The 25,070-nt window shown below is 39.6% G+C and overlaps 1 protein-coding gene across 2 annotated transcripts; it reads right to left on the bottom strand.

The window, feature by feature from the left end:
* Positions 1–166: 166 nt before the first annotated feature.
* On the bottom strand, positions 167–24,543 carry CLPX (caseinolytic mitochondrial matrix peptidase chaperone subunit X). Of its 2 annotated transcripts, XM_059823716.1 has the most exons (14): positions 24,474–24,543; positions 20,101–20,261; positions 18,494–18,611; positions 12,168–12,322; positions 11,160–11,319; positions 9,903–9,944; positions 8,576–8,752; positions 7,568–7,732; positions 7,126–7,214; positions 6,404–6,568; positions 5,079–5,378; positions 3,533–3,625; positions 3,177–3,283; positions 167–2,039 (listed from the first exon to the last, which is right to left on the bottom strand). In XM_059823716.1, the coding sequence occupies exons 1-14, from the start codon at positions 24,541–24,543 to the stop codon at positions 1,949–1,951; spliced, it is 1,893 nt and encodes a 630-aa protein (XP_059679699.1). In that variant the 3' UTR covers positions 167–1,948. The 2 variants fall into 2 exon arrangements, with proteins under 2 accessions (XP_059679699.1, XP_059679700.1); XM_059823717.1 differs by lacking the exon at positions 9,903–9,944.
* Between the last annotated feature and the right edge of the window lie 527 nt (positions 24,544–25,070).

Below are 25,070 nucleotides of genomic sequence, written 5' to 3'. Positions count from 1 at the left end.
TGTCCGCACCGGGACGAGAGGCACCCGCCCCGCAGGGATGCCACCGCACCTCCGTGCTTTCATAGAGATCCGTTAAACAAAAACCAAAACAAAACCTCAAAAAGCTCCAAATACCCCTAAATTTTAAAATTTCTGGGGATGACACGTCAGGGATGACAACTCTCCGCTGCTTGAATATTTGTTTTATTCAAACGCCAGAGGTGAAGTACAAACTGTAGTTACACGGCATTTTGTTTCCTTAAAAACAGTTCTTGGTTACAGAATTCCAAACAACTTTCAAAACTAAGTTGTTGAACAGTTTCGCCTAAAATGTTGGGTTTTTTCAATCCATTTAAAAAAGGATTTGAATTAAAGGATTCCAAAGTAAAAGCGGTTCTATTTTTTCTTTCACTCTACAAAAAGGAAAGTGAGGATGCAGCTACAGACGGTTCACCCCAGATCCCCATTCTGAGGGGACTAAGCTTCTCCTAGGAATGGCCTCAGCTCCGAACGCCGCTTTTTTCTGAACCATTAGTGGGTCATTTAGAGGGAAAAAAACCTGAAATCCTAAGGGAAGAATCTGTTGCATCTGGCTACAACTGCTGCTTCTAGGTCAGAACACAAGTATTACATAACATTTACATGACAAAAATTAACAACAGAAATAGAGTCAACGCATCCGCAGTATCCCTTTCTGTCCTAAAACATCCACTAGACTGAAAAGACTGACAAAAGTTTTATTTAAATAGCTTGAATTAAAATTTTAGAAAAAGGGGTCAGTAAAACTGATGTCCATGTATCACCGAAGGACAAAACAAAGTTGTAAGCAACAATTTTAATTCCTGAAACAAACCAAAAACATACAAGGTCCTTTAGTGTTTTTTACAAAGACTTTCCTAAAGGATTGAATTAATTTTGGTGTAGAACAGAAAAGGGCGGATTGCTCTGCTGTGAGACCAAAAAAATCAAAGACAAAACCACAAGATGCAATACTAGCATTTGAGAGTATAACTTAAAAAGCACTGTGTCATGTGAACAATCACTACTGATTACATCAAAAATATTATACATTTACTTCTTTCATCTCTTAACATTATAAGATAGGTTGGGCAAATACCTGGCACCAAAAAATTGATGCATGATAGTTCCAATACGTTAAACAACATGTACTATATTAGAACATTAATATTTAAAAATTTATGCCGACTTCTCGTCCAAATTCAGATGGCTTACCGCTTCCTAGAAATCTTGTTTACCCTTCCGGAAAAATTAGCAAATTACCGACTTCACCTTCTTTCACAGTATTCAAGATGACTAAAACTTACCCCTAATGGCGAGGTGAAAGAAAGGATATTATTTGATATCGCATTCAAATTACTGTAACAAACTAGTGTCACATTTCAGCAAAATCACCCAGCAGTGTCATAAAGTGTCCCCCAGTTTTCCCAAAATCCTGTTGCAAGGGCTTCCTCCCCCACCAATGTAACAAGTCACTCCAGCACCCATCGGGTTTCAAACACCAGCAGAAATCTAGCACTGACCTGAACGTAACCCCCCACGAGTCGTATGAGGAGCTGAGAGTTTATTCACCTTCTACTAATTATTAATCTTGATTTCCCATTTGTAGAGTAACATTATTGTAAAATCTAACTATCGGCAGCACCTGCATTGCTGCTTTAGTTTCTAGAAAGAGCGATCCAGGTGCTGCTATATTTGCTATACATTTTAATTGAACGAGTGTAATATACAATTCATATGTGAACATTATGCCATCCAAGTCCACACAATGTCCATCAAATAAATCAATGTGATGTTGCAATAAAATACATGATCTGATTTATCTAATAAAGTTCCTCATCACATATCAGAGCCGAGATAGATCCAATGCCTTTAGTATCAGACTGAAGCCAGAGGCAATCGTAAGGAAATAACCAAGCGCGCTTTATGCGGGCGAGCGTTCTGACAGTATTTAATGGTTTGCAGCATCTGCTTGTCGAGGCCAGCCTTCTTCCTCAACGCCAGAGTCATACTCTTCTTCAGATGAATCTTTAGTGGGAGCCCTATAATTAAAACGAACTGATCAGATACTTTAGAAACAGAGGAAAAGAACTGAGACAGTTTCCATAGCCTCAGGTAAACATGCCACCTGCGAAGTGCCCTAACGACACACGTTCTGACAAGCATCTGTCTGCTAAACGACCTTCTGATCCGAAAATGGTGCTGTGCAGGTTTACACTACTACCAGTATGCAGTCTCATTACTGAAAATCAAAAGGCTATTGAATTCAGTTAAGTCCTTTGATTTAATCAGTAGATTTAATACTTCCAGCAAACACGAATGCTGGTGCTCTACAAAAATCACTTAAAGCAACCATCAGCATAAGCATAATACTTTTCACTCCAACCACCCCCTTTGAGACAGCAGATGTGCTGAGCCAAGCTTCAGCACAGCCACAGATGAATACAAAGCAAGGACCTCAGTGGAGAAAGTCACTCCAAAAAGTTGGCAGGGGTAGAAACCAAGCCAGAATTCCTACATTTCAGATCTGTTTTTTTAACCTGACCCATCCCCTCTCAACACCACCCTTTGGATTTTTAAAAAAAAAAAAATCCTAATTTTAGTGAACAGATTTGTTGAGTGCTTTCAGCATTCCACCACATCATTACCATAATAAAATCTTTACAACATTAAATTGATTATTTTAACAAGAGTTCAGCAAATCAACAGATGTGCCTTTGTGGCTCTCCACTGCTGCAAGGGCAATGGAGAAGAAAACTGCAGCAGCCTGGAGCTTGCATAAAGATATCCACCTCAGTGGCAGAAAGTAGAAGGAGGAAGGAAAAAGTTCTGTTTCAGAAATTTCAGTACAGTCACAATTAAGCTTCAGATTTTTACTGTTAACTTATGATATTTAAAATTTAATTCTATTTCTACAGGTATACAGACACACAAAAAGCTTACAGTAACTTCATATATAAGTTTATTTTTTAATTTCTACTTAAAAACTAAAGCCATACAAACCCAAAGTCTCTAGGACAGAACAGGCACTAATTCAGCTGTGTACAGTATACAGAGAATTGGATCCTTTTTAGGTTGTGTGCGTGGTTTTGTGTTTATACGCTTGTTCCTATAGCAAACATCAGAATATCTGTCTAGCTGTATTACCCATCTGTTCTGATACTTCGTTATGGTTTTACCTAATGTATCCTGGCTCTTTTTTGCCTTCTACAACATCTTTGTCAACTTCCACGCATACAATGTCAGAATTGGGCACTTCGAACATGGGCTCCAGCAACAGCTTTTCCTACAAGAAAATAAAGGAGGAAAAATTTCTGTATGCCCTCTTCTACATAACAATATGGTTAGCAAGTGACTTTCAGAGCTAGAGAGTTTTCTTGGAAGAACTCTGAATATCTGCAGTTTTAGAAAAAGACATTGTATCCATGTAAGACCCAGAACTAAGTGAGGTTTTGACTGAAAATTGTCACGATCATGTCCATACACACAAATGTAGGTAGCTTCATTTACTCAATATGAGACTTAATTTACTCACCATTATAGATCGAAGACCTCTTGCACCAGTTTTTCTGTCCAGGGCCAGTCTGGCTATAGCCTTCAATGCATCTTCAGTTACATTTAATTCACACTACATAGAGAAAAATGATAAGTTTTGTTAATTATTTCACTTATAACTCAACAGCGTGTTGAGAGCAACAGTGCATTACTGAAAATAATAAACAGTAGCGATTTACTTGTTACAGACCAGAACACTTAACATTTAAGCTACATACATAAAGCTTCAGATACACTTTGGTTTTGACTAATGTTACCAGTATTGACTGTGTCCCTTTACCTACAACTACGATAAGTACCTCTACAGCACACGAAGTGGCTCTTGATGCCTATTAGGCAAGGTCACGGATGTTCATTTGAATGCAAACACGAAGAGCAGCTCAACTACTTCCAGATTACTTGCCCCACAAGAACAGTTATCCAACCTAAACCAGGCAGGTTTTAACAAGTTAGCCTACTGGGTTTTTTTGAGTGGAGAGGAGCACATGTGAGGGGAAGAAGTGATTTCAGTTGATCTTTTTGTATTGTTTTCCTATAAACACTTCTTAAGCAGGCCAGATTTTTAAATACAAAGCGTTTGCAATCATTACTGAAGATCTCTACATTAAAGGGAATGGGCAGACAAGAATGACAGTGCAGACAACTGAGGAACAACCAACTGTAGCAAATTGATCCTTTAGCTATTTAGGCTCGTGCTCTGCAGTTCTCCAAAGCACTTCAGACACATCATAAAACAGCACTTGTAAAGAAAAGAGCACGATTAACAGGCATTTTGAAAAGCAGAAAAGAGTGAAGGATCAAATGATCAGAACACAAAGGTTTTCCCACCTCTTAGCCTTAAATCAGAGCAGTCAAGGTACCTTCAAGAACTTGAATTGGAGACTGGAAAAAATTATATACCTATCCAGTGGAATAATGGGCATTTTACTCAAGCGAAACATTTACCTTCAAAGTTAAAACTGTCTTTTTTTTTAATGGGAGGAGCAGGGCAGTGGTGTAAAAGAAGAACATGGACCAACAAGCTGAGCACACGGCATTGACAAGACATGATAGAACAATTAGATAGTGAGAAAAAAATAGATAGTTCTTGCATATGTCACATTTTAAGTAGTTAAAGAAATGTTTTAACTACTTCAATGCTTATTTAATACTTCCTTCATCTCAAAGTCCTACAAAAAAAAACAAGCAATAACTTCAAGTTCTTACTCCATATTGTGTATGTAAACTGCTCATGGAGCAATGGTCTCAGCAAGCAATTAATGAGTTTTTAGAGCTTATTGTCAGTTATATCATTTGTGGTTTGGGTTGGGTTTTTTTTTCTTCCCAGCAAGATGCAGAAACAATTGCAGTCTTCAAATCAGGCAGTGTAACACGGCTGAGTTAGTGCAATTCCTTTTTCTATGAAGCTCGCAAGTACAGTAAGCTCATTTTCCTCAGCCACAATAGATACATATTTAGAGTGAGGTAGCTTTAACGCTGTGTTTATAAACAAGAATATTGAAGACTTGTCAAATAAAAACTCAAACCTTATCCATGCTGAAAAGTGCCTGGTATTGAGGAACCACAGCATTCCGTGGCTCAGTAAGAATCCGTACAAGGGTTTTCTCATCTAGGCTGTGCAGAGGAACCACAACAGGCAAACGTCCCACAAACTCAGGAATCATGCCAAACTCAATGAGATCTCTGGCTTCTACATGACGCAGCAAGCGATCCTTTTCTTCAATATCTTCATGTGGATCGGACTCTCCACTTATATTGGCAAGATCAGCTGCTGCTGCAGCCCTTCTGCCTTTTCCCATATTAGATGGTGTCCCAAATCCCAGATACTGCAAAACAAGCATGTTATGTTTACAGAACTGTAATAGTTAAGTTTTCTTTATGTAACCAAATCACGTTCCATGTACATCAAAAAAATCTGGAGTGACTGATTTTGTCATTACATACTAATTCAAGCTCAAGAAACTACTTATAGTAAAATTAGACCCTTTGCCCACAATCAGTTTCTTATAACATTTAATTCCCTCAGTAAAGTATCAATACATCAGCCTAAAAGCAAGTTTATCTTAAAATAAAAAAGGTTAGTAACGCGTCCTGATAAATTTACAAACACCAGTGACACTAAAAAGGGCTCTTCAGAAGTGAAGCAAATGCATGAAAGTATGCTTACAGGAAAAGCCACATGAATTATCATAAACAGTAATTTGGATTTCAGTCACTCCCCTGTTGTTAGAAACAGAGTGTGCATTTTGTCAGAAATCTGCAGCCAGAAGAACTCTGTCCCCAGACATAAATTACAAAATAGTACACTGCACGACTAGATGTTTTAAGATGATAATAGCTTTTAGCACCATTTGCTCAAACTATCTAAGTATCAACAGTAAAAGCTTTTTTCTACTGATATCCAAAGGTTTTCTCAGTTTCATACCGGGTACACTCCAACTGAAAGAAATCCTATTATAATTGCTAAAACTGTTTCACCTATTCCGGTTTTAAGAAACATAGGACATGACAATAAGGTAAAAAGTTTACCAATTAAGTATGGACAGCGAGTCCTCTACCAACAGCTTTCAACCTTCCCCCTCCGCCCCGCCCCCAATTTTTTTTCCTATTTGCATATGCTAAAAATTTTTCTGTGGAAGCAGAGACCACTGCAAGCTACTTAAGCCTACTAACAGCAGGCTTTGCTACCTTTCTTAGGCTTGACCTCAGGTTCCCAGATAACAGATGAAAAACACTGCTCTACAAACAAACTTAGTGGGTTTACAAATATAGTAAGACTTTCAGGAGTCAGTACTGTGAACAGTAATTAAGATGATAATTTTTCAGTTCAAATACAGCCTGATGCACTCACTTTTTCGTTTTTCCTCCTGCTGATAATTCTGTCAAGACCATTAAAAGCACCAGAAGCTACAAAAAGGATGTTTGTTGTGTCAACCTGCACCGTTTCTCCACGTAGTTTACGAGAATTCTTTTCTGGAACGTTTACTATTGTGCCTTCCAGTAATTTTAACAAGCCCTAAGAAGGAAAGAAGAGATAAAGCAATATAAAATTCCACTGTGCAGCGTCATATAAGAAGGCACACCATACCGTGCTTACTTTCGCAGATCTAATTACATTTTTCCCTCCCTTATGCCTTTATAGTAACGGTGTCTAAAGAATTCGGTTTCCATACAAGACAGTCCTACTCAAGGATAGCCAAAAATCTTCCTTTAACGTGACTCCCACGCATATTATGAGCTGCACTTAGTAATGAGTTGCTTTAAGAGTTTTGTCAACATGGAAAATACTATCTATTCTGGCTTACATTATGCAATTTGCTATCGAAACGCTGATAAGATGTCTTTCAATTAAGATGTTTCTATGAAGCAGTCTCGAGTTGCTTTTGAGATTTTTTTTCTTTTTGGAACAAAGAAAGTAAAAGAGGAAAGATGAGGGTTTCAAAGGTTCATAATTAAGGAACTGAAGAACTATGACTCTCTAGACTCCCGTGCTATTTGACATATGACAGGATGATATGTAGACTTGATGGGCTGTTCACTTACGAAGTAAAATCACTCCATAGAAGTACTTACCTGTTGAACACCTTCTCCTCCAACATCCCGTAACTGATGAATACCAGGAACGCTGCCAATCTTATCTACTTCATCCAGAAAAACAATTCCTGCAGTTACAGAAAATGGATTTAAGGAAGACTCCACTTTTTAAGAGAAGCAGAAACTTACACACAGGCAAGAACGTAATTTAAGACCGCTGCAATCTGTTCTACTTCCATATTGTAGATTGCAAAAACATATGAAGAGAATATAAGCAAAACTATGGACAAAAGCAATAGTTACAAGATATGTTTAGAGCTCTTTTCAGGTTTATTATTTCCGATTTAAAATGTTAAAATTCTGGTACGTGCAATGGGAATATAGATTACAGAAGCACTGGCTGTCTCAAAAGTTTAGAGCACTTAGGCAAGATTAACACAGTCTATGAATGAACTTCAGGAAACATATTGTAAAAGCTTACCTTGCTGAGCTTTTTCTACATTGTAGTTGGCATCTTGCAGGAGTTTCGCAATGACAGATTCGATGTCTTCACCAACATAGCCAGCTTGAGTCAAGGTCGTACAATCACAGATAGCAAAAGGTACATCTAGGCATTTAGCTAGAGTCTGAGCCAGCAAGGTTTTACCTGATAAAATAAAAATTGTACATTATAGCTGCCATACATTTCTCTCTAGAGCACACAAACCCAAATATTTACCATAAGACCATCATTACTGTCATTAGACATTTTGAATGATGCCAGCATGTTCATATATTTTCCAAGGGAGCCAGTTTTCATAGGTAGTGTTTTTTATGTTGGGCAAGCTCTGTTTCAGAATTAAACTAATACTACGCATTTGAGGCAGCTTGAAATGAATACGGTATCACAAATAAAATGTCACACGATATATAAACCAAAATCCATGTACTTGCATAGATTAAAGATTAAATAAACCAGCAGCCCTTTGCAGACACTCAGGGTGCAGTGCAAAGTTGAATTGCTCCTCCTTTGAAGTTGGGGAGAAGCAAAATTAAAATATTTAGTGAACGTTCTCCCAAATAGTCCACAAAATGCTATCACTTCAGCACAAACACTCCCACTTTTTATGAATACACAAATATAATTTCTCTTTTAACCCCCCTGTAACTGATCTGTCCCAGAAGTGAAACACCACTAACAACAGCATCTCAACTTGCCATCTAAAGCAGAGAAACTTTAAATACGTTTTATTTCAGCTTAGTGAAAGTTGCATCTTTTAATTAGTCAGTAAATACAGACATTAAAAAAAGAAAACCACATGACTAGACCTCCTGCCTTTTCAAGGCCGTTTCGTTCAGCTTGTTACCATGGCACGAAAGCACAAAGTCCCAGTTTGCAATTCACAGTTTAGCTTTTTATACCAAATTGGAGTAGCCACAGAGCGAAATCACTCATTAACAATCAATTCTAAGAGAAATCTGACACCTATAAAAGCATGCAGCTGTGTACCTGATCCAGTTGGTCCAAGCAGCAAAATATTACTTTTTTCAAGTTTTATGTCATCATTGGGTGAATCTAGTACTTCTCCTCCCCGTTTTTCCTGAGGTATCTGCTGGTTCATTTGTTGTTGCATTGATGCTCCTAAAGCATTACCGTGTGGACTGATTCCAGCAATCTGCAGTAGTTCTAAGGAGAACAATAACAGCACTGTTTGAGCACAGACAAGGTCTGCCATTACCTTAAACACAAGAAAAGCTTGGTTCTGTTCTGCAAACCTATAATTCTATCTATCTATACAGAAGTTTAGAGACAGGACTGCAACAGAAATATGGTGCGATTATTACAAAAACATCAGTTCCAATCACATTTTTGCACAAGCACATATTTGCGTATCTGAAAAGAATTTCCGGTGGCACAGTGGATTATCTAAAAATATTCCTCTTTGTTAAAAAGAAGTGTTAGAGAAATGTTCAGTCCTTACAAATTGACTCATTTTAACTGTAACTTTTTTTTTTTTAACATGTGAGAAGAAATAAACCCAAACTGTTGATCTCTGTGATGATAAAGTACAAGAACTGGCATATTCTAACAATTCCAAAAGCAATGCACAAATGTGATCTCAGGAATTAGACTTGTCTTAGTTCAGTTGTAATAGGTTTTGTCTCAATATATGGATAGAGAGATTGAGCTGGATTTTCTTTTTTTCAGAGCACTAGGTTTAATTGGCTTGCAGGGTAGAATATTGAAGATTAAGAAAACTGCTTTGAAGATGTGTAACTGGGATTACAAATCGAGCTACACTAGACTAAGGAAGAAGTTCAATAGCCAGTGACAGTTCCCGTGGACTGAAAATAAACATGACTGACTTCACCCACATTAAAAAAAAAGAAAAAGGGCATTCTGAGGTTCAAGGTGACAGTGCCTTTTAAGAGTACAAATACCCTGCAGAAAACAGTTGCCTAACTTCCCTTATTATCAACCTCCTATCGTATCTTATGTGGCATTAATATAATCACCCCTCAGTTCTAAATTAAAATAAATCTCTATTTCCACTTGTTCTATTGAGGACAACTCTAACGACAGATAATTATTTAACCAACTTCATAAAAGGTATCTTTACATTTTACTTGCTTTCCACCTAGAACTAGATAAAGAGTCAGATCCTAGTCACCTCCGTTAAAAATATGCTGAATGCTGTCAATTAAATTTACTTGCAGAAGTAAAGCAAACTGGGTTTTACCCAGCGTTTCAAACTAGTGGTCACTAAAGGCTATTCTACATTAAGATCAAAAGAGTAGATATTGCGGAGGAGGACATGAGGAGAGAGTTCACTTACTTGTAAATCTGTACTCATCCTCCCGTCTTCTGATTTCTAATTCTAAGAGAGAGGATGAAAACAGTAATAAAAAATAAGTTTATAAAAGCTTATAAATTCTCCACCTCTTGCCCTCTTCTGAATACATCTCATCACTGTGTACGAATGTATTTCTAACAAGAAACCCCCACATGAATTAGTTTTTATTGCTGTCAAATTTAACCCAAAACCCAACTTGCAGGCTTTTAAAATGACAGCAAGCTTTCTACTACTTAAAACAGCAACAATCTATTACCTCTGATTTTCATTTTAAAACCACTTATAGAAGGGGAAAAAAATGCTATAATTTTGTTTTGAAAAGGCTTCCTTAAACTCTCACATTTATATATGGGTGTTACAATGTAAGATTTCACATATTTCAAAGTACTATCCATTATAAACATTCACTGCCAGTCCCTCTGGGTGTGCACCGATCTATCTTCCTGTGGAGGGTCCGGAACTTCTCTGTGCCAGGTACACAACTGCTTTCCTACCATTACCAGAACGGTGCTACTAATGTTTCCCTCTCAATTAAAATACTACTTTACATAAATTCAAAAAACAAAGAAGATTTCTGTCTGCTTAGCATACTATTTATTGCAAGACAGAACAAAACACCTTTAAAAAAAAATTTAAAAAAATAAAGGTACACTTTGAATCAGAGACAGTAACTTAATCCTACTTCTAAAAATAAATTAGATCAACATAGCTACACACTTACTCAGTAGCAAAAGTACTGCCAAGAGTAACTCCATCTACACCTGCTAGATATGGAACAATACTATGGTGACCAACAGATGCTGCCAACAGCAGCAAGCAAGGTTAGAAAGCGAGCTATTCATCAAATTCACTATACAAAATATTGTCTTCAAGATCTGCATTGTTGCTTGCAGATTATGAAGCAGATTTACCGTTAAGCGGTAAATGAGATTAGAAAGAAAAAATTAGGAGGCTCTCTATAAAGTTAAGGAAAATACCTGATAACATGCATCAGTAAAAAATTCTAACCACGTAATATGGTAGGCAATACCCATGGCATCATAAACCTTCTGGATTACTATTTAAATAACTCACAGAAGTTTACATACAGTGAAAATTAAATTTAATAGAAATTCTTTTAGATCATTTCAATTGCAGAACACCTAGTGTCAAGGTAAAACCTTTTTTCAGGTTTCTTAATTTAAGGCCCTGAAATGGTAAGTTCTATTTGACCAGAATAATACCAAACATCATACAAACCTCTTGGTGTTAAAGAAGTCTGCTTTTCAACTTCTGCTTGCTGTCTCAGGTTAGCTGGGATATTATTGTAGATTCTCTTGTAATGATTGTACACAGCAACTGAAAGCACCTTCTTGGCAAAACACTGACCAACAACGTATTTGTCGAGGTAGTTATAAATCTGAAAAATAACTCAATCTTAGTAACACTTCTAAGTCACCTTGCAGCAAAAAAGAAAAAATAGTATATTGTGCCAAAGATGGACTTCGGTCTAAACCAACCATTACAGAACTGAGAAACAGAAACCCAACATCTAAAATACAAAATATATTCCTGTTGGTAAGTTTACTTAAAAACACAGGGCTTACACAATCATATTGTGTCTGTCAGTTCTCCCCTACTAACATTTGAACCCCTTGTCATTTTCACCCAAATTTGTAAAAGGAACAGAAATTTCAAGAATATTTAAACGTCTTACAAGAGGTCTATCCAGGAGCCACAGGCAGCTTCAGAAATCATTACAGTCCACTATGAACTGAGAAACACAGTAAGCTCCCTCACTATTCGGGAGAGGGAAACCAAATTACTTAAGACGGGTCACCACCACAAGCTGATCAGCCACAGTTCTCACCCAGCAAGAGGCCAAATAAAAGGTTCAGCAACCATAGAAAGCAGCTGCTAACATTAGGGTGCAGAATATGAGGCCATAGCAGGAAATAAAAGATACTACGGTTGGTGAGAGTTGAGGTTAGCTTCAGGGTCACAAGGAGAAAATGAAGGTACTGGACTTCAGTCACAAGACAAAGGCAGAGGAAAACACGCCCAAATATTTTTATTGGATCTACTTGTTCCCGTTATCAGTGCTCTGCTGGGTCACATAGCTCTCAAAGGTTTAATCTTGAGCTAATTGTCTTTCTTGTCTGTTGCTCTGTCAGAATAGACCGTTACACACCTGATGCAGATTAAGCAGCAAAGCATTTCACCACACTGTAATACAAGGAAACAGTGGGGTGAAATTAAGAACCATACCTTTTTCGGTGGAGGCGGTGGCTTCTGCTGGAATGCCAATTTCACAGCTTCTGCTGCTGATTCGGGCTCTTTAATGATGCTCTTTTTTGTGTCTGCCTCTGACAGTACAACAAAAAAATGGTGACACTTTTCACACTTCACGAAACGGGTGGAAGCTGCAGAAAAAGTAAAACAAAACAGTAAGAGGAATTGCTTGACAGCATTCATTCAATTGCCTGAGTTTGTTATACACAGGACAAGCACCTGTAAGACAGCACAGCCACCTCTGCATTTACACAACACTTCCCCTTCATTCACCTTAGAAGCTTTAAAAGCAATTATTGGACTATGAAATTTGACACAGAGGGAATGCAATTTGCCCAAAAAGTCACAACACAGGGCAGCAACCAAACAAGGGATTAAAAAGCAAAAATCTATTTCGTACTTATTCAGTAGCACTATACCCTGAAGAGGAAACCTTGCATCTCAGAGTGATGCAAAATTAGTAAGGGCTTCTAACTATGCAGGAATTTTTGCTAACTCTCAAACTAGCAGGCAAAAAAAAAATTGTGGTTAGGGACAGTCTACACTAAAGTGTGGGGAAGCAATCTACAATATCAAAGATAGCATGCAGCAGGGTCAGGAAAGGAGAGCTGTGGCAGCTCCTGGTCTCTGCATCCCACTGGCCGTGGAACACTATGGAGCATGCTCGAGTCACCTAAGCCCAGGACACGGAGCGCAGTGGGGTCACACAAAGGGCTCATCCCAACAAGAGGCAGCTGTGGTATGCAACAGATGATCAGGACTTTTGAGGTTTTGCAAGATCTTTTGCTTATTTATTTTTACTGTCAAAAGTAGAATAAATTTCTTTCAAATGCCAAAAGCCAAACCCTCCTACTGCTGACTTTGTGAACCATGTCTCAAGAAATCATGTTATCTGCAAAGACCGGTTTCAGAAGCCTGCAAACTAGAACTTGCACTGTTTTGTTTTTTTTTTTCCTTTAGAAAAGCGAAGTTGAAATAATCAAAAATAGACAGTACAGAAGAATAAATTTGTAAGTCAAAACAGACCTTTTCTGACCATATTGCTATGCTATTAAATGCAAATCATGTGCAATAGGACTGATTTAAAGTAAATATATTGGTAAATGTATTAAATTAAAAGCAAAGTAAACATAGCAAAAGAACCACATGAAAAACTTCAATGTCAAAACTTCTGAAATTATAAAAAGTTTTTAGAAAATGGCTTGAACACTGTAGTACCAGCCAATTTTAATAATAACCCTCTAGTAATAAACAAGCTGCTTATTTATAACTTGTTGTTGCCTCCCATAGAGCTGGCATCAGCAAAAGAGGAGTGGGGTTCTTTTTTTAATATTAAACACACCTTATGACTGGATAAGTAAGACCAGCAGATTATTTTAATAATGTAGCACATAATACTGTAAGCATCGCAGCTTTATTAACTCTACTCCAAAGAAAATTTGTGTAACAGCTGGCAAGTTCTCCTGGCAACATCCCCAATTAGTTAACTGCCTGATGGGAATGCAATGGAGAACCACTTGCATGCACCCACTCCTCTTACATAACCTATTTAGCAACAATATCGTAGGGGAAAAACCCCAAACTTTCTCCCAGTGCTCACTCAAAACACCTCTGATATTCTTAATGACTACAGTGCCATGAGGCTGTTGTCCTTCCTTATGCAATGCTAATAGTCAGCTTTATTAGGATGGAATAGCCACAAAAATACTTGCCCCCTTTATAGATCCACAGGAATGATTAAAAAAATAGAAAATAAAGACCAGGCTATAAGAATACTATCGTGCATCTTTAAAACATCATTCACTGAAAAATTATTGTGCAGAGTACACTTTTATAAATTAATCCAGACAGAGAGGAAGTTTATTAGAGATCTTCCTAATTTTCAGCAAGACCAATAGGGTCTGTGGGTACAGAGAAGCTTTGATGTATGAGGTGCCCTGGGGAGGAGACTTGGTTATCAAAACACAGCTGTGAAACCAGCCAGTTTGTGTCATCTACACAACAATCTGGAAAAAAGTATCAATCCAAGTTTTAACAGAACAGAAAAATTTGAGAAGTTTGCTTTGAAATGCAAGGAAACCATGTTTAATTACTGCTATCTCCCTAAAACTGAGCACTCAAAATTGCAAGCAACTTTGCTATTCTTTACTACTGGCATGTTTTTATATGTTCTTCTAGCAAACACATAAAAGCACAGCAAAGAGCCTTCATGTCAAATTATCTCACTGTCATTAAGATGTCTGCAGATATTTACAGCGGGGTAAAATGCAAGTCAAGCATTGTTTTTGATTCAGGCAACATTACCACAGAGGCTGCATTGGCAAAGAGATTTCTAAAGTCTGTACAAGCTGACCATGCCAAAGAGAAAGGCTGGGTTTTTACAGTACATACAGGAAGCCAAAACAATTGGAGGATTAGCCTTAAAAACACTTGTAGGGTTGAGATAATGGGCTGCTATTAAACTGCTATAAGGTAAAAGACATCAGGACAAAGAGCAGGGAAGCTTCTTGCCTATTAAGTATGTACAGTAGCAGGGCAGTCTTGCTTTGGAGGATGGGAGCTAACCTGATGGCATCAGGTGGAGACAGTAAAAGCAGCGCCTGGACAAGGTTTCTTATGTCAATCGGCTTTATAGCTATTGGATTTCACTCTACATCTGAGGCTCACATCTTATTTCACTGATCACTACAGAGTCTCACAACCCAAAACAACACAGAAACTGCTGAGAAAGTGTGTCAAAGCAAAATTCCTTTCCGTTTGCATCATATTCTTTCTTAATTGTTAATTACTGGAAAACTATTGCCAAGCAAATCCTTCTGCAAGATTTATGGATGCAAAGTGAAGCCCCATTAAAAACAAACTCTACTGGACAACCAACCTGTCACACTGCCACTCAATGGCAATTAATTTACTGATAAATGTGGCTTTTATTCAGTATTTTGTTTCCCTATTTCTCTCAAAATGACTGAAAGACCTAAGATTTAAAAACTGAAACAAATGCTAATTGTATATTTTCCTTTGGCTTTAGATATTTACTTAAAGCTCTGCAGTTCAGTAATTCAAACCAGAATTGAGCGAAGTCATCATTTTTTCCTGACTAAGCAACATCAAAGGCTTATCTGAAAAACCAAGTTACAGCATGTTTAATACAGCCTGCAACCCATTCATTTTGGGTAGAACTGGAAGGATTTTTTTTTTCATACTAGCTTTTGTTTTTTAAAATCGTTTTTAAGATAATTAGAACTTAGCTCTTCTGTTTTCCAGCCTCTTTATATTCTACAATTTGGCTGGGAAGCAGCGTGTTCAAATTAACAGACTAAACGAGAAAGACAGAGGTCCAGAGAAAACTTGGCCATGACTCACAGAAATTAGAGCAATTACAATCTTTGGTTTCTTTTTTTTTTTTTTTAAGTTAACAATTAATAGAAAACTGGTGACTGCTGTTCTCAAGATAAACTAAAGAGTCTGTTCTACTCCATTATGTGGCGTCACTGTGCTTAGTTTGAGCTACTAACAGACTTCATTTAAAGGTTGTAAAATCCTAAAGCCTCAGAGTAGAACATGCAAGGATGAGAAAATTAGATACATTCCATTATTCACAAGTAGACTTCCTCATGTCTGACCAATCTGATAGCCTTCTATGATGGCATGACTGGATGGATAGACAAAGGCAGGGCAGTGGATGTTGTCTACCTTGACTTCAGCAAGGCTTTCGACACCATCTCCCACATCATCCTCGTAGGCAAGCTTAGGAAGTGTGGGTTAGATGAATGGACAGTGGGGTGGATTGAAAACTGGCTGATAGATAGAACTCAGAGGGTTGTGATTAGTGGCCCAGAGTCTAGTTGGAGGTCTGTAACAAGGGGTGTTCCCCAGGGGTGAGTACCGGGTCCCATCCTGTTCAATATATTCATCAATGACCTGGATAAAGGGATAGAGTGTGCCCTCAGCAGGTTTGCCGATGACACAAAACTGGGAGGAGTGGCTGACACACCAGAAGGCTGCACTGCCATTCAGCGTGACCCGGACAGGCTGGAGAGTTGGGCAGAGAGGAACCTTATGACATTCAACAAAGGCAAGGGTAGGGTACTGCACCTGGGGCAAAATAACCCCATGCATCAGTACAGGTGAGGGGCTGACCTGCTGGAGAGCAGCTCTGTGGAAAGGGACCTGGGAGTCCTGGTGGGCAACAGGATGGCCACGAGCCAGCAATGTGTCCTTGTGGCCAAGAAGGCCAATGGCATCCTGGGGTGCATCCAGAAGAGTGTGGCTAGCAGGGCGAGGGAGGTTATCCTCCCTCTCTATTCCTCCCTGGTGAGGCCGCACCTGGAGTACTGTGTCCGGTTCTGGGCTCCCCGGTTCAAGGACAGGGAACTGCTGGAGAGAGTACAGCAAAGGGCTACAAAGATGATTAGGGGACTGGAACATCTTTCTTATGAGGAAAGGCTGAGGGACTTGGGTCTTTTTAGTCTGGAGAAGAGAAGACTGGGGGGGCATCTTATTAATGCTTATAAATACTTAAGGGGTGGGTGCCAGGAGGATGGGGCCAGTCTTTTTTCAGTGGTGCCCAGTGAGCACTGGAACAGGCTGCCCAGAGAAGTTGTGGAGTCTCCTCTGGAGATATTCAAAACTCACCTGGACACATTCCTGTGCAACCTGCTCTAGGTGACCCTGCTCTGGCAGAGGGGGTTGGACTAGATGATCTCCAGAGGTCCCTTCCAACCCGTCATTCTGTGATTCTGTGATCTGACCAGCTGCAACACTGTTTTCACAAATACAAAGCTGGTTTCCAGTCCCAAGCTGTTTACAGCACCTGTGCCATCCTGATGCCGCAATTCAAGTGCTGTGTCACTATTTGTGAATTTGAGACTGCATATACCAGATATTTTCTCCCACAACATTAGTATGACTGAATCCTCTTCCTAAGAAAGTTTTCAAGCATGCTTAAAGATTCCTAGTGACGCTGACAATATACAAAATCACATCTCTGCCTTCCAGGGATACACAGTGATTGTTCTACTCCGGGGCAATGCTTGAATGATATTTCCAGAAAAAAGCACAAACTCCAGTAACACGGGGAGCAAACACACCAGTGGAGTGAGAGTTTCAAAATGTCTGCTCATGAATCATCTGATAAGAAGGTAAATGAGGTTAAAAATCCTTCCACTGTTTCAACCACACCTAGTCTAGGGAGAGGCCAACATACAGAACGCCACGCAGGACTGTATTTCTAGATCCATCAACTAGTGCCAGATTTTTCAGAAAACCTTGTTGCCTATAGTTTCAAACAACAACAAAAAAATGCTTATTATTTCTGGAAAAAAATAGTAGCTGAGGACTGATCCTTTTATCTAATGTAAATAAATACATTGCTATTATAGAATTGTCTTGTGATTCATGATGTTTGATAATTTTTATTAAACAGTGTTTTATACGAGTAGCAGCAAATAATAGCATATCCACTCACTATTTTCACCAACTGTGATGTTAACAACAGTTGAACAAGTTTACGCTGACCTTGTCTTAAGCTTCTTAGTGCGCAAGTCTGATTATGACTTGATACTTCCTCCTTGAGCACCAGCAACTGACAATGGGTATTTGCTTTCTGACAACTATTTTCTAGGCTGGTCTCATTAGCACTGAAATAAGGAGAAATGTCTTCAAGTCTGGTAGAACCTAAAGCATAACTGGCATTAATTGGGACTGTACGTCAAGAAAAGTAGCTATTGCTGCTGGACACCAGGCATCTGACACATTTTGGATTTTCTATTTGGATTTTCCAGCCTCCTATTTGGAACGTATTATGGATCTGACTTTGCCATAGAAGACCGTTCTAGTAAGCCATCTGTCATATACTAATTCCTCTGCTGGATAAGCACTTTGGTTATAGTACATGTAGGATTAAAGTTCTATTGTTTAGTAAACAAAGGACAGACATTACAAACATACATGTATATATTTATATAATGGACAGAAAGAAATATCAGTAGTTAAAATGGTATTGTTTACACGAGCATCTCTTGCACTGCATAAAATGTAACAAACTATTTTAAAACTGCATAGTCGCAGTTGCGGTCCAAATTCCACTGCTGTATTCTGCGCCACCACACATCATAGGAAATTCCACAAATGTATCCACGGAAACAATACACGCTTACACCAACGTGGCCAAACTAAGCATAACAAAATTTTTGACATTGTATAATTAGGTAGGCTAAAACTTAGCTATCAGGACTGCGTTAGATCACAAATATAGTCACATCTATATCTATTTAAAAAAGAAAGTATTCATTAAAACTTACACACAAAGGTCTCCACGTGTGTGCACAAGTCACCACACTTCGGGCAGCGCAGCTGGTTCCCTCCTTTCCCAGAGCTTCCAGAGCTTGACTTTTTACTACCCCCCTCACCAACAGACTTCTAAAAAAGATTTCCAGACAATTAGCCCCAAACAATGGAGCTGTTACATGAGGCATTTAGCAGCATGTTTATGGAATCCAGTAATGTGAATATTGCAATAGCTAAATGACAAAATAACTATTGTCAGGACTTTTTAAAAGCTTTCAAAACTTAGAACACCACGATATAAACATTCTGAAGCATACACACATCTGCATTTCCCAGGTCTGCCAATTTTAGATGCCCATGGAAGAGGCATCCCATATCCACATTAGAACTGCTTGACTGGCACTAGAACAATAACAAGCTAAACTATGTCAAGAATGTTTTAATGCTATAGTTCAATGTAATTTATTCTACCCCCAGAGAAAAAAACAAATCATACTTATAGAGAGAGTAATTTCATTATCGCAACTGTGTTGATTCTAAGGGTTTCTGAAGCCACAACTCTTCTCACGTCCTTGACAGATGTAGCTATGCTGGCAGATGGCTGTAGGGTAGATATGGCCTATAAAACAAGCATCTCAGAAATTGCTTGGAAATATTTTATTTTTTACTTCTAAGGCAGAGTTCCCTGACAGAGACCTACTTGTTTTCTCCATGTTGTTACCCTGCTTAGTGGTGTTCAAGGTTAACATTTTTTAAATCTATATCTGTTCTATGCCTTCGTACTTTGATTAATAATAAAAGCTATTATATTTTAGGAAACAGCAAAGATCTCTCTTCCCTTTTCTAAGGCAGTTCCCCATTTTTTAAAGCTTGCTTGCCTACTCATTTCTCAAGAAAAAAAGACCATTAAAAATCTTTTATCTTTTTTATTTTTAAAAAAGTTTAATCTGAACCTTCAGAACACACCTGTGTCACCTGGACCATTCTTCAGATGTCACAACACACCATACTAAGGCAAAGTGATTGCCTGTGAACTCTTAAAATCTTATTTGCTGACTGAAGAGCAGTTTTATTCTCAGGTAATCATTCATCTGAAGAAGCTGTTTATTAACTATAATTATGGAGAAAGACTAGGATGAAAATAGATGACAATTTACTAACAAGAATAAAGCTAGTCTCCTCACAAACTTGTCTTGCTTAATACAACTACCAAATCAGTGCTGAAAACAGAAAGATTTTAAAATGTACTTACTTTAAAAAGCCTACTTGGGAGTAGCAGGCTTTTGAAGGAGAATATTTCTGATTACTACTCTTTCCCGAGAGCTGGAAACCTGTTGTGGATTTATAACATCCTACAAAGATTTTAAGTGTCCCTTTACGCTAGGCAAAAAGATTTATAAAACTGGGAGAAGTGTTATGGGATGTGTATAAGGTTTGTCTGCTAACAAATTCACAATACACTATTTTTTCTTCACTGTCAGTTGTAGCAATTTGAAGGATCAGAAATGTCAAGAGGTAGCAAAGATTTCAAGAAGATTCTAATTCTAAGGAAAAAATCTACTAAAAACATTTAAGAAACATTTTATATAAACTATTGAAAAACCTAATGTGTCGAGATTACCTTGTTTCCATCTCCAGAACCATCCTTGCTTGCACCATCCTTTGAAGCAAAATACGCTGGTGTTTCTGAAAAGTTTCTAAGAGGAATTCGTCTTAGGGAACAAGTTTCAAAAGTCCCAAGTTTTCCTAAAACAGGGATGCGTGTACGACCACAAGTAATACCTAAAAAAACCCAAAAACATGGAAAATTAAGCATTAAAAATACTCCAGTTCTAATCCCAATGCCACCAAACCCCAGAATTTATTTATATTAAACGGAGCTCAAAGGTTTCAGTAACAGAACTCAACTCTGAACATCCAAATTTCAGTTATCCAGAATAAATTCTCTTCACCACCTTAATGTTCATCTCATTAAAAGCTGCCTGGATTGTCCAAAAAATGACCCGAAAGTAATTCCAAGTCCTCTAACATCAGACAATTGAGAGTCCCATTGTGTCATGAAATAGGGAACATCCCAGTTATGAAACCAATCCTCAGAATGATAAATACAATCAACAACCAGCACTTATTGTGAAATAATTCAACTGCTAAAGTAAAAGAGAGACCTTTGAAGTGTCTCCTTATTACGCAAAAATTACCAACATGTCTCAGACTCATGGACTGCACATCTGAATTTGGCTTTCACTTGTGAACTCTACTAAAAAGTAGTTTCCAGGAATTTGAGGTACCTCTTGACAAAAAAAGTTGTCCTGAGGAAAACTGAAAGGTAGTGTCGTATTTGGCACGTGCTGACAGACAGGCACAAGTAAATTCAACGTACTCTTAACTTCATTGAAATAGCTTATTGCCAACATGAAAAAAACCTCACTGAGAAACTAAACAGCCTTTTCCTCCTCTTGCAACAGCGGGTAGGATTACATTTCATGACTAGGTATGATGTGAATCAACATATGTCATGCTTGTGATTGCAACATCTTTCAACACAGACAAGAGCCTGGAATCCGTATCTCTTATCTCTCTCTCTCATTTAAAGTGGCAAATTTCTCACTTGCTCTCTGGTTTTGATAAGAACTTTGTGACTTACCGACACAAGAGCTAAATAGCAACAATGACAATTAAAAACTTGCTGAAAATACATGGTTTTACTGTTAGAGAGATGAGAGAATCCTATAGAAAACTCAAAAAACTCTTCTAAAAAAATAATAAAAACAGTAAGAATGGCAAGAGGACTACAGTTCATTTGCTCTGAAAGAGGCAACAATGACAACTAAGAGCTGGAATCTTAGTTGAAAGAGGACATTTAAGAAAATTCACCTTGCTACTGTAACAGGAAAACAGAAAAATAGGGAAGAAAAGTATTATGGATGAGCCCAAATTTACCAGGAAAACTCTCACAGGCTTTTGCAAAGCCACAACCAAGATGACAGTATCAAATGAGATTTGAAGTTGTTTTATTAACTTATATGCTGCTCAAGATTCCTGAAGTTGAAGATGATTTGCAGTTATTTTTCACATGACTAAAAAATGTAATCTTAAAAATCTGCAATAGCATTACTTCTGTCTGTAAACATGAGGGAGGAATAATGATCAATGTGCTTTCCAATTTTAAATTCCTCTGCTGAGTGCCACTGAAACACAGCAAGACACTTTAGATTACATAGAATAAACTATGAAAATAGCCCAGGAAACTTAAAAATACTGGCTCACTTTCAAAAGCAGTTGTGTTCTTTCAGCTGAACGCACAGAGAACTCTGAAGACTGTGTGTGCCAGTAGCGAATGAGCTGTAGTGAGCCTTTACAATGCAATAGCTCTTCTGCATTAATTCCCTGTCTTGGGTACTTATTCCTCATAGATGGTTCCTTTACTGAGATTTGTTTTACCACTTTAAAGGGAACTGAAAAAAGACCCCTTAACAAAATAAAAAACCCCAAACCACCTCACCTCCCCTGAACAAAACCCAAAGTCATACAACTTTCCTGCAATACAGGGAGATTTGGCCTGTGGAGAAATTATGAAGCACTAATACAGAAACTCAAACATTTTACCACTAAGCACCGCACGTGGACTAAAGATCACTGATCTTAATTCAGAGCGCCCCGTGACATGGAAAATGCACAAAAAAGTGTATTGGATGAACTATGAAACTAGACACGGTGTCAAGTACTGAGCTGGTAAGCGCCACGTTACTGACTGTGCCCATCTATTGATCAGCAACGCTGCAGCTGTGGAGCTTCACCTCCAGCCTTTGACAGGACGCTGGCAGCAGATCCAGGCTAGCCAGCAGCATTACACCCACGCTGTAACACTTTTGTTGCTGGTGAATTCACTCTCACAAAAGTCTTAGCTGCCCAGTCTTCTGGGAACATTAAACTCACCCTGCTACACCTGCTGAACTCTAAAGGGCATAGATAGGCTAAACCAGAAAAAGAAAAAAAAACATATTACTGCTACATCAGCTTGTGGCTAAACACGAAAAGCCTTGTCCCTGTGCTTATCGGGAGGTCTGAGTGATATTTTTTTTTGACAAAATATCATTGTACAATTAAAGAATGAAGCAGTAAGAAAGTTATCGCAACTACTTTCTTGTGTAAATAAGCCCAGAGGCAGATTTTTGGGAGAAATCAACATTCCAGCCCGATGCCTGGCAACTTCCACTGAACGATCCAGATCCTGATAAATGTTCAAATAGGCAACAGCTGGCTAGCACAGCAGTACTTGTTCGCACACACAACTGGCAGTCAGGGCTTGGGTGGTTTTTTGAAACAGTAAATTTAAAGGACATGTACCTAACATAAGAATGTTGGTAGCAGCAATGGCATCTATCCAGGGTGTTCAGACTAGCGTGCTAAGAAATAATGGGAGGCTCCTTTACACTTTACTAACCTTTAATTGATACTTGAAGAAAGAAATATTGACTTTTGGGCCTTTTGGAAGAATCTGTTATCCAAGGAAGTGACAGGGAGACTGTGACAAAGGAGAAGTCTCCTCTCTGTCCAACGCAACACTTGATCGACTAGACTGATCCATACACTCTGAATACTCTCAAGTTTGTACCAACCGCCAATAGCAAACAAAGTACCTGGCAGAAGACATAACCTGTTACAACCATAAAAATGCACCAAAATAAGATTTATATTTTTTAAAAAGAATTTTCATGGAAAGGTGATGCATAAGTAATCTTATTATTCTCTATCTGTGTTTTAGTCTTATTTGTTCTTTATATATCCCTTTTAAATCTTAATTCTGACAAAAAAATACAAACTTAAAAAAAAGATAATTCTGAAGTTAATTCAGAATGTTACTTGGTTCAAAGTGTATTGTTTCAGTGGGTTTACATGAGGCCAGACAGGCTGGAGTTGAAAGTACCGATTTAAACCTTTCAGCACAGGTGACGTCAAAGATGTAAATGTAAAGTCAAGTGCAATGAGTTAACTCGCCTCTTGAAGGTAATAAATCATCTCTGACTGGTCAGGCTGTTGCTGAGGGTACAATCATTCAAAATCTTGTTGCAAATGTGGCAACAGCAGAGATTTTCAGCACAGTTTGGGGGTGGTCTGCCTTGCACCAAAAGCAGCACATGGTATGTCAACTCTTAGTACCCACAAGAACATGGTGAAAAGGACAAAAGTCGTAAAAAAGTAACAGCCTCCCTCCACTTCAACATCCAGTAAGTGGTTTGCACAGCCTCACCCTTCTACCAAAGTTGGAAATAATTACTTTTTGCTAACTGAGCCCAAGTCATTATGAGAAATATTTCAAGTTTAGGTTGTAAAAAAGGCAGGCTTTTAATGAGTCTGCTAAGTAAGCTCATTTACTGGTAACTGCAGGGTAACACACACTGAATAGCTGCTGCTGCAAATCACTCCAGCTGAAATAAACTCTATTCTCGCATTACATTTCCCAAAAGATATTCCAGTGCGGGCTAATTTTCCAGAACTTCGCACCACGCAATAGCCCTTAATCCTGACACGCCACCGGCCGTCCCCCGACACCACCCAGGGTGACACTAGCAAAAGATTAATGGAAAAAAAGAAAAAGCCCGAAGCAGCCACCCGTTGCCTAACCGAAGCCCTTATCGCAGCGCTGCAGCACGGAACTCCCCAGGTCGGCACCGCTGGGCGCCGGGCCGCGGGAGGGCTCGTCTCCCGGCCCCAGCGAGCGCCTCCGGACCGCGGCTGCTCCCCGCCGACACCGCTCCGGCACTGACCCGGCGGGCCCCGCTCCCGAGGATCACCGGCAGCGGCGGGCTGGAGGGGCGCGGAGCGGTGACAGCCCTGCGGCGGCCGGAGGGAACGGGGTTTCCCCTCAGGGAGGCGCCGGGGAGCGGAAGGGGCCGCCGAGCTCCAGCCCCACACGGGCCCCGAGACGGAGGGCCCAGCCCCGCCGGGGAGCAGCGTCGGGCCGGGCCGCGGCGAGGGGAGGACGGTGGTTACCTCTCCGCGCGGAGGGCAGCGTGGAGCCCAGGAGGCGGGCGGCGGCAGCGCAGCTGTGGCAGGCGGACATGGTGCGGCCGCGGGCCCGGCCAGCTCCCCCCGCCGCCGACTAGGCCTCGCTGGCGGCGGTGCTGCGCGCCCCACCCGCGCCGTAAACACCCCCTCCCCCGCCCGGCGCCGCCTCAGTGACGGCAGCGCGCTGCCGCCCGCCCGCCGGGCGTCACCGCGCACACCCCGCGGACTACCGCTCCCAGCGGGCAGCGCGCGGGGAGCCTCGCCCGCCACCCTCCCGGCGCCCGCGCGGGGCCTCATGGGAGATGTAGTCCGGAGGGGTGAAGGGAGGGCGGCTGCCCCGCCGCATTGCATCATGGGAAATGTAGTCCGGGCGGCGGCACCCCCTCAGGGAGTCCCTCACTCTCCCCTGCACACAGGTGTTTCAGGCGGTTCCTGCCTCTTAATTCTGCTCTCTAAACACAACACGAGAAAAATATTTCCCTTGGATCCCAGAAATAATTTTTTAAAAAGCCTTTCGTGACAAATCGAACTGACACAGCAGCTGAAAACTTTTAAGCAAAATGAAGCAACTTTGGGAGAGAG

Source organism: Gavia stellata, chromosome 13, assembly GCF_030936135.1.
Source record: "Gavia stellata isolate bGavSte3 chromosome 13, bGavSte3.hap2, whole genome shotgun sequence".
NCBI classification, from domain to species: domain Eukaryota; kingdom Metazoa; phylum Chordata; class Aves; order Gaviiformes; family Gaviidae; genus Gavia; species Gavia stellata.
The sequence above is the reverse complement of the archived record's forward strand: the minus strand, read 5'-3'. Positions and strand labels throughout refer to the sequence as shown.

Excerpts from the sequence above, each read along its gene's own strand:
- CLPX (XM_059823716.1), bottom strand. The coding sequence starts at position 24,543 with ATGTCCGCCTGCCACAGCTGCGCTGCCGCCGCCCGCCTCCTGGGCTCC. Across the intron at positions 3,626-5,078 it reads CACTTTTCAGCATGGATAAG|TGTGAATTAAATGTAACTGA; the intron begins GTTTGAGTTTTT and ends TTCTCTATGTAG. Across the intron at positions 3,284-3,532 it reads GAGGTCTTCGATCTATAATG|GAAAAGCTGTTGCTGGAGCC; the intron begins GTGAGTAAATTA and ends ATTTTCTTGTAG.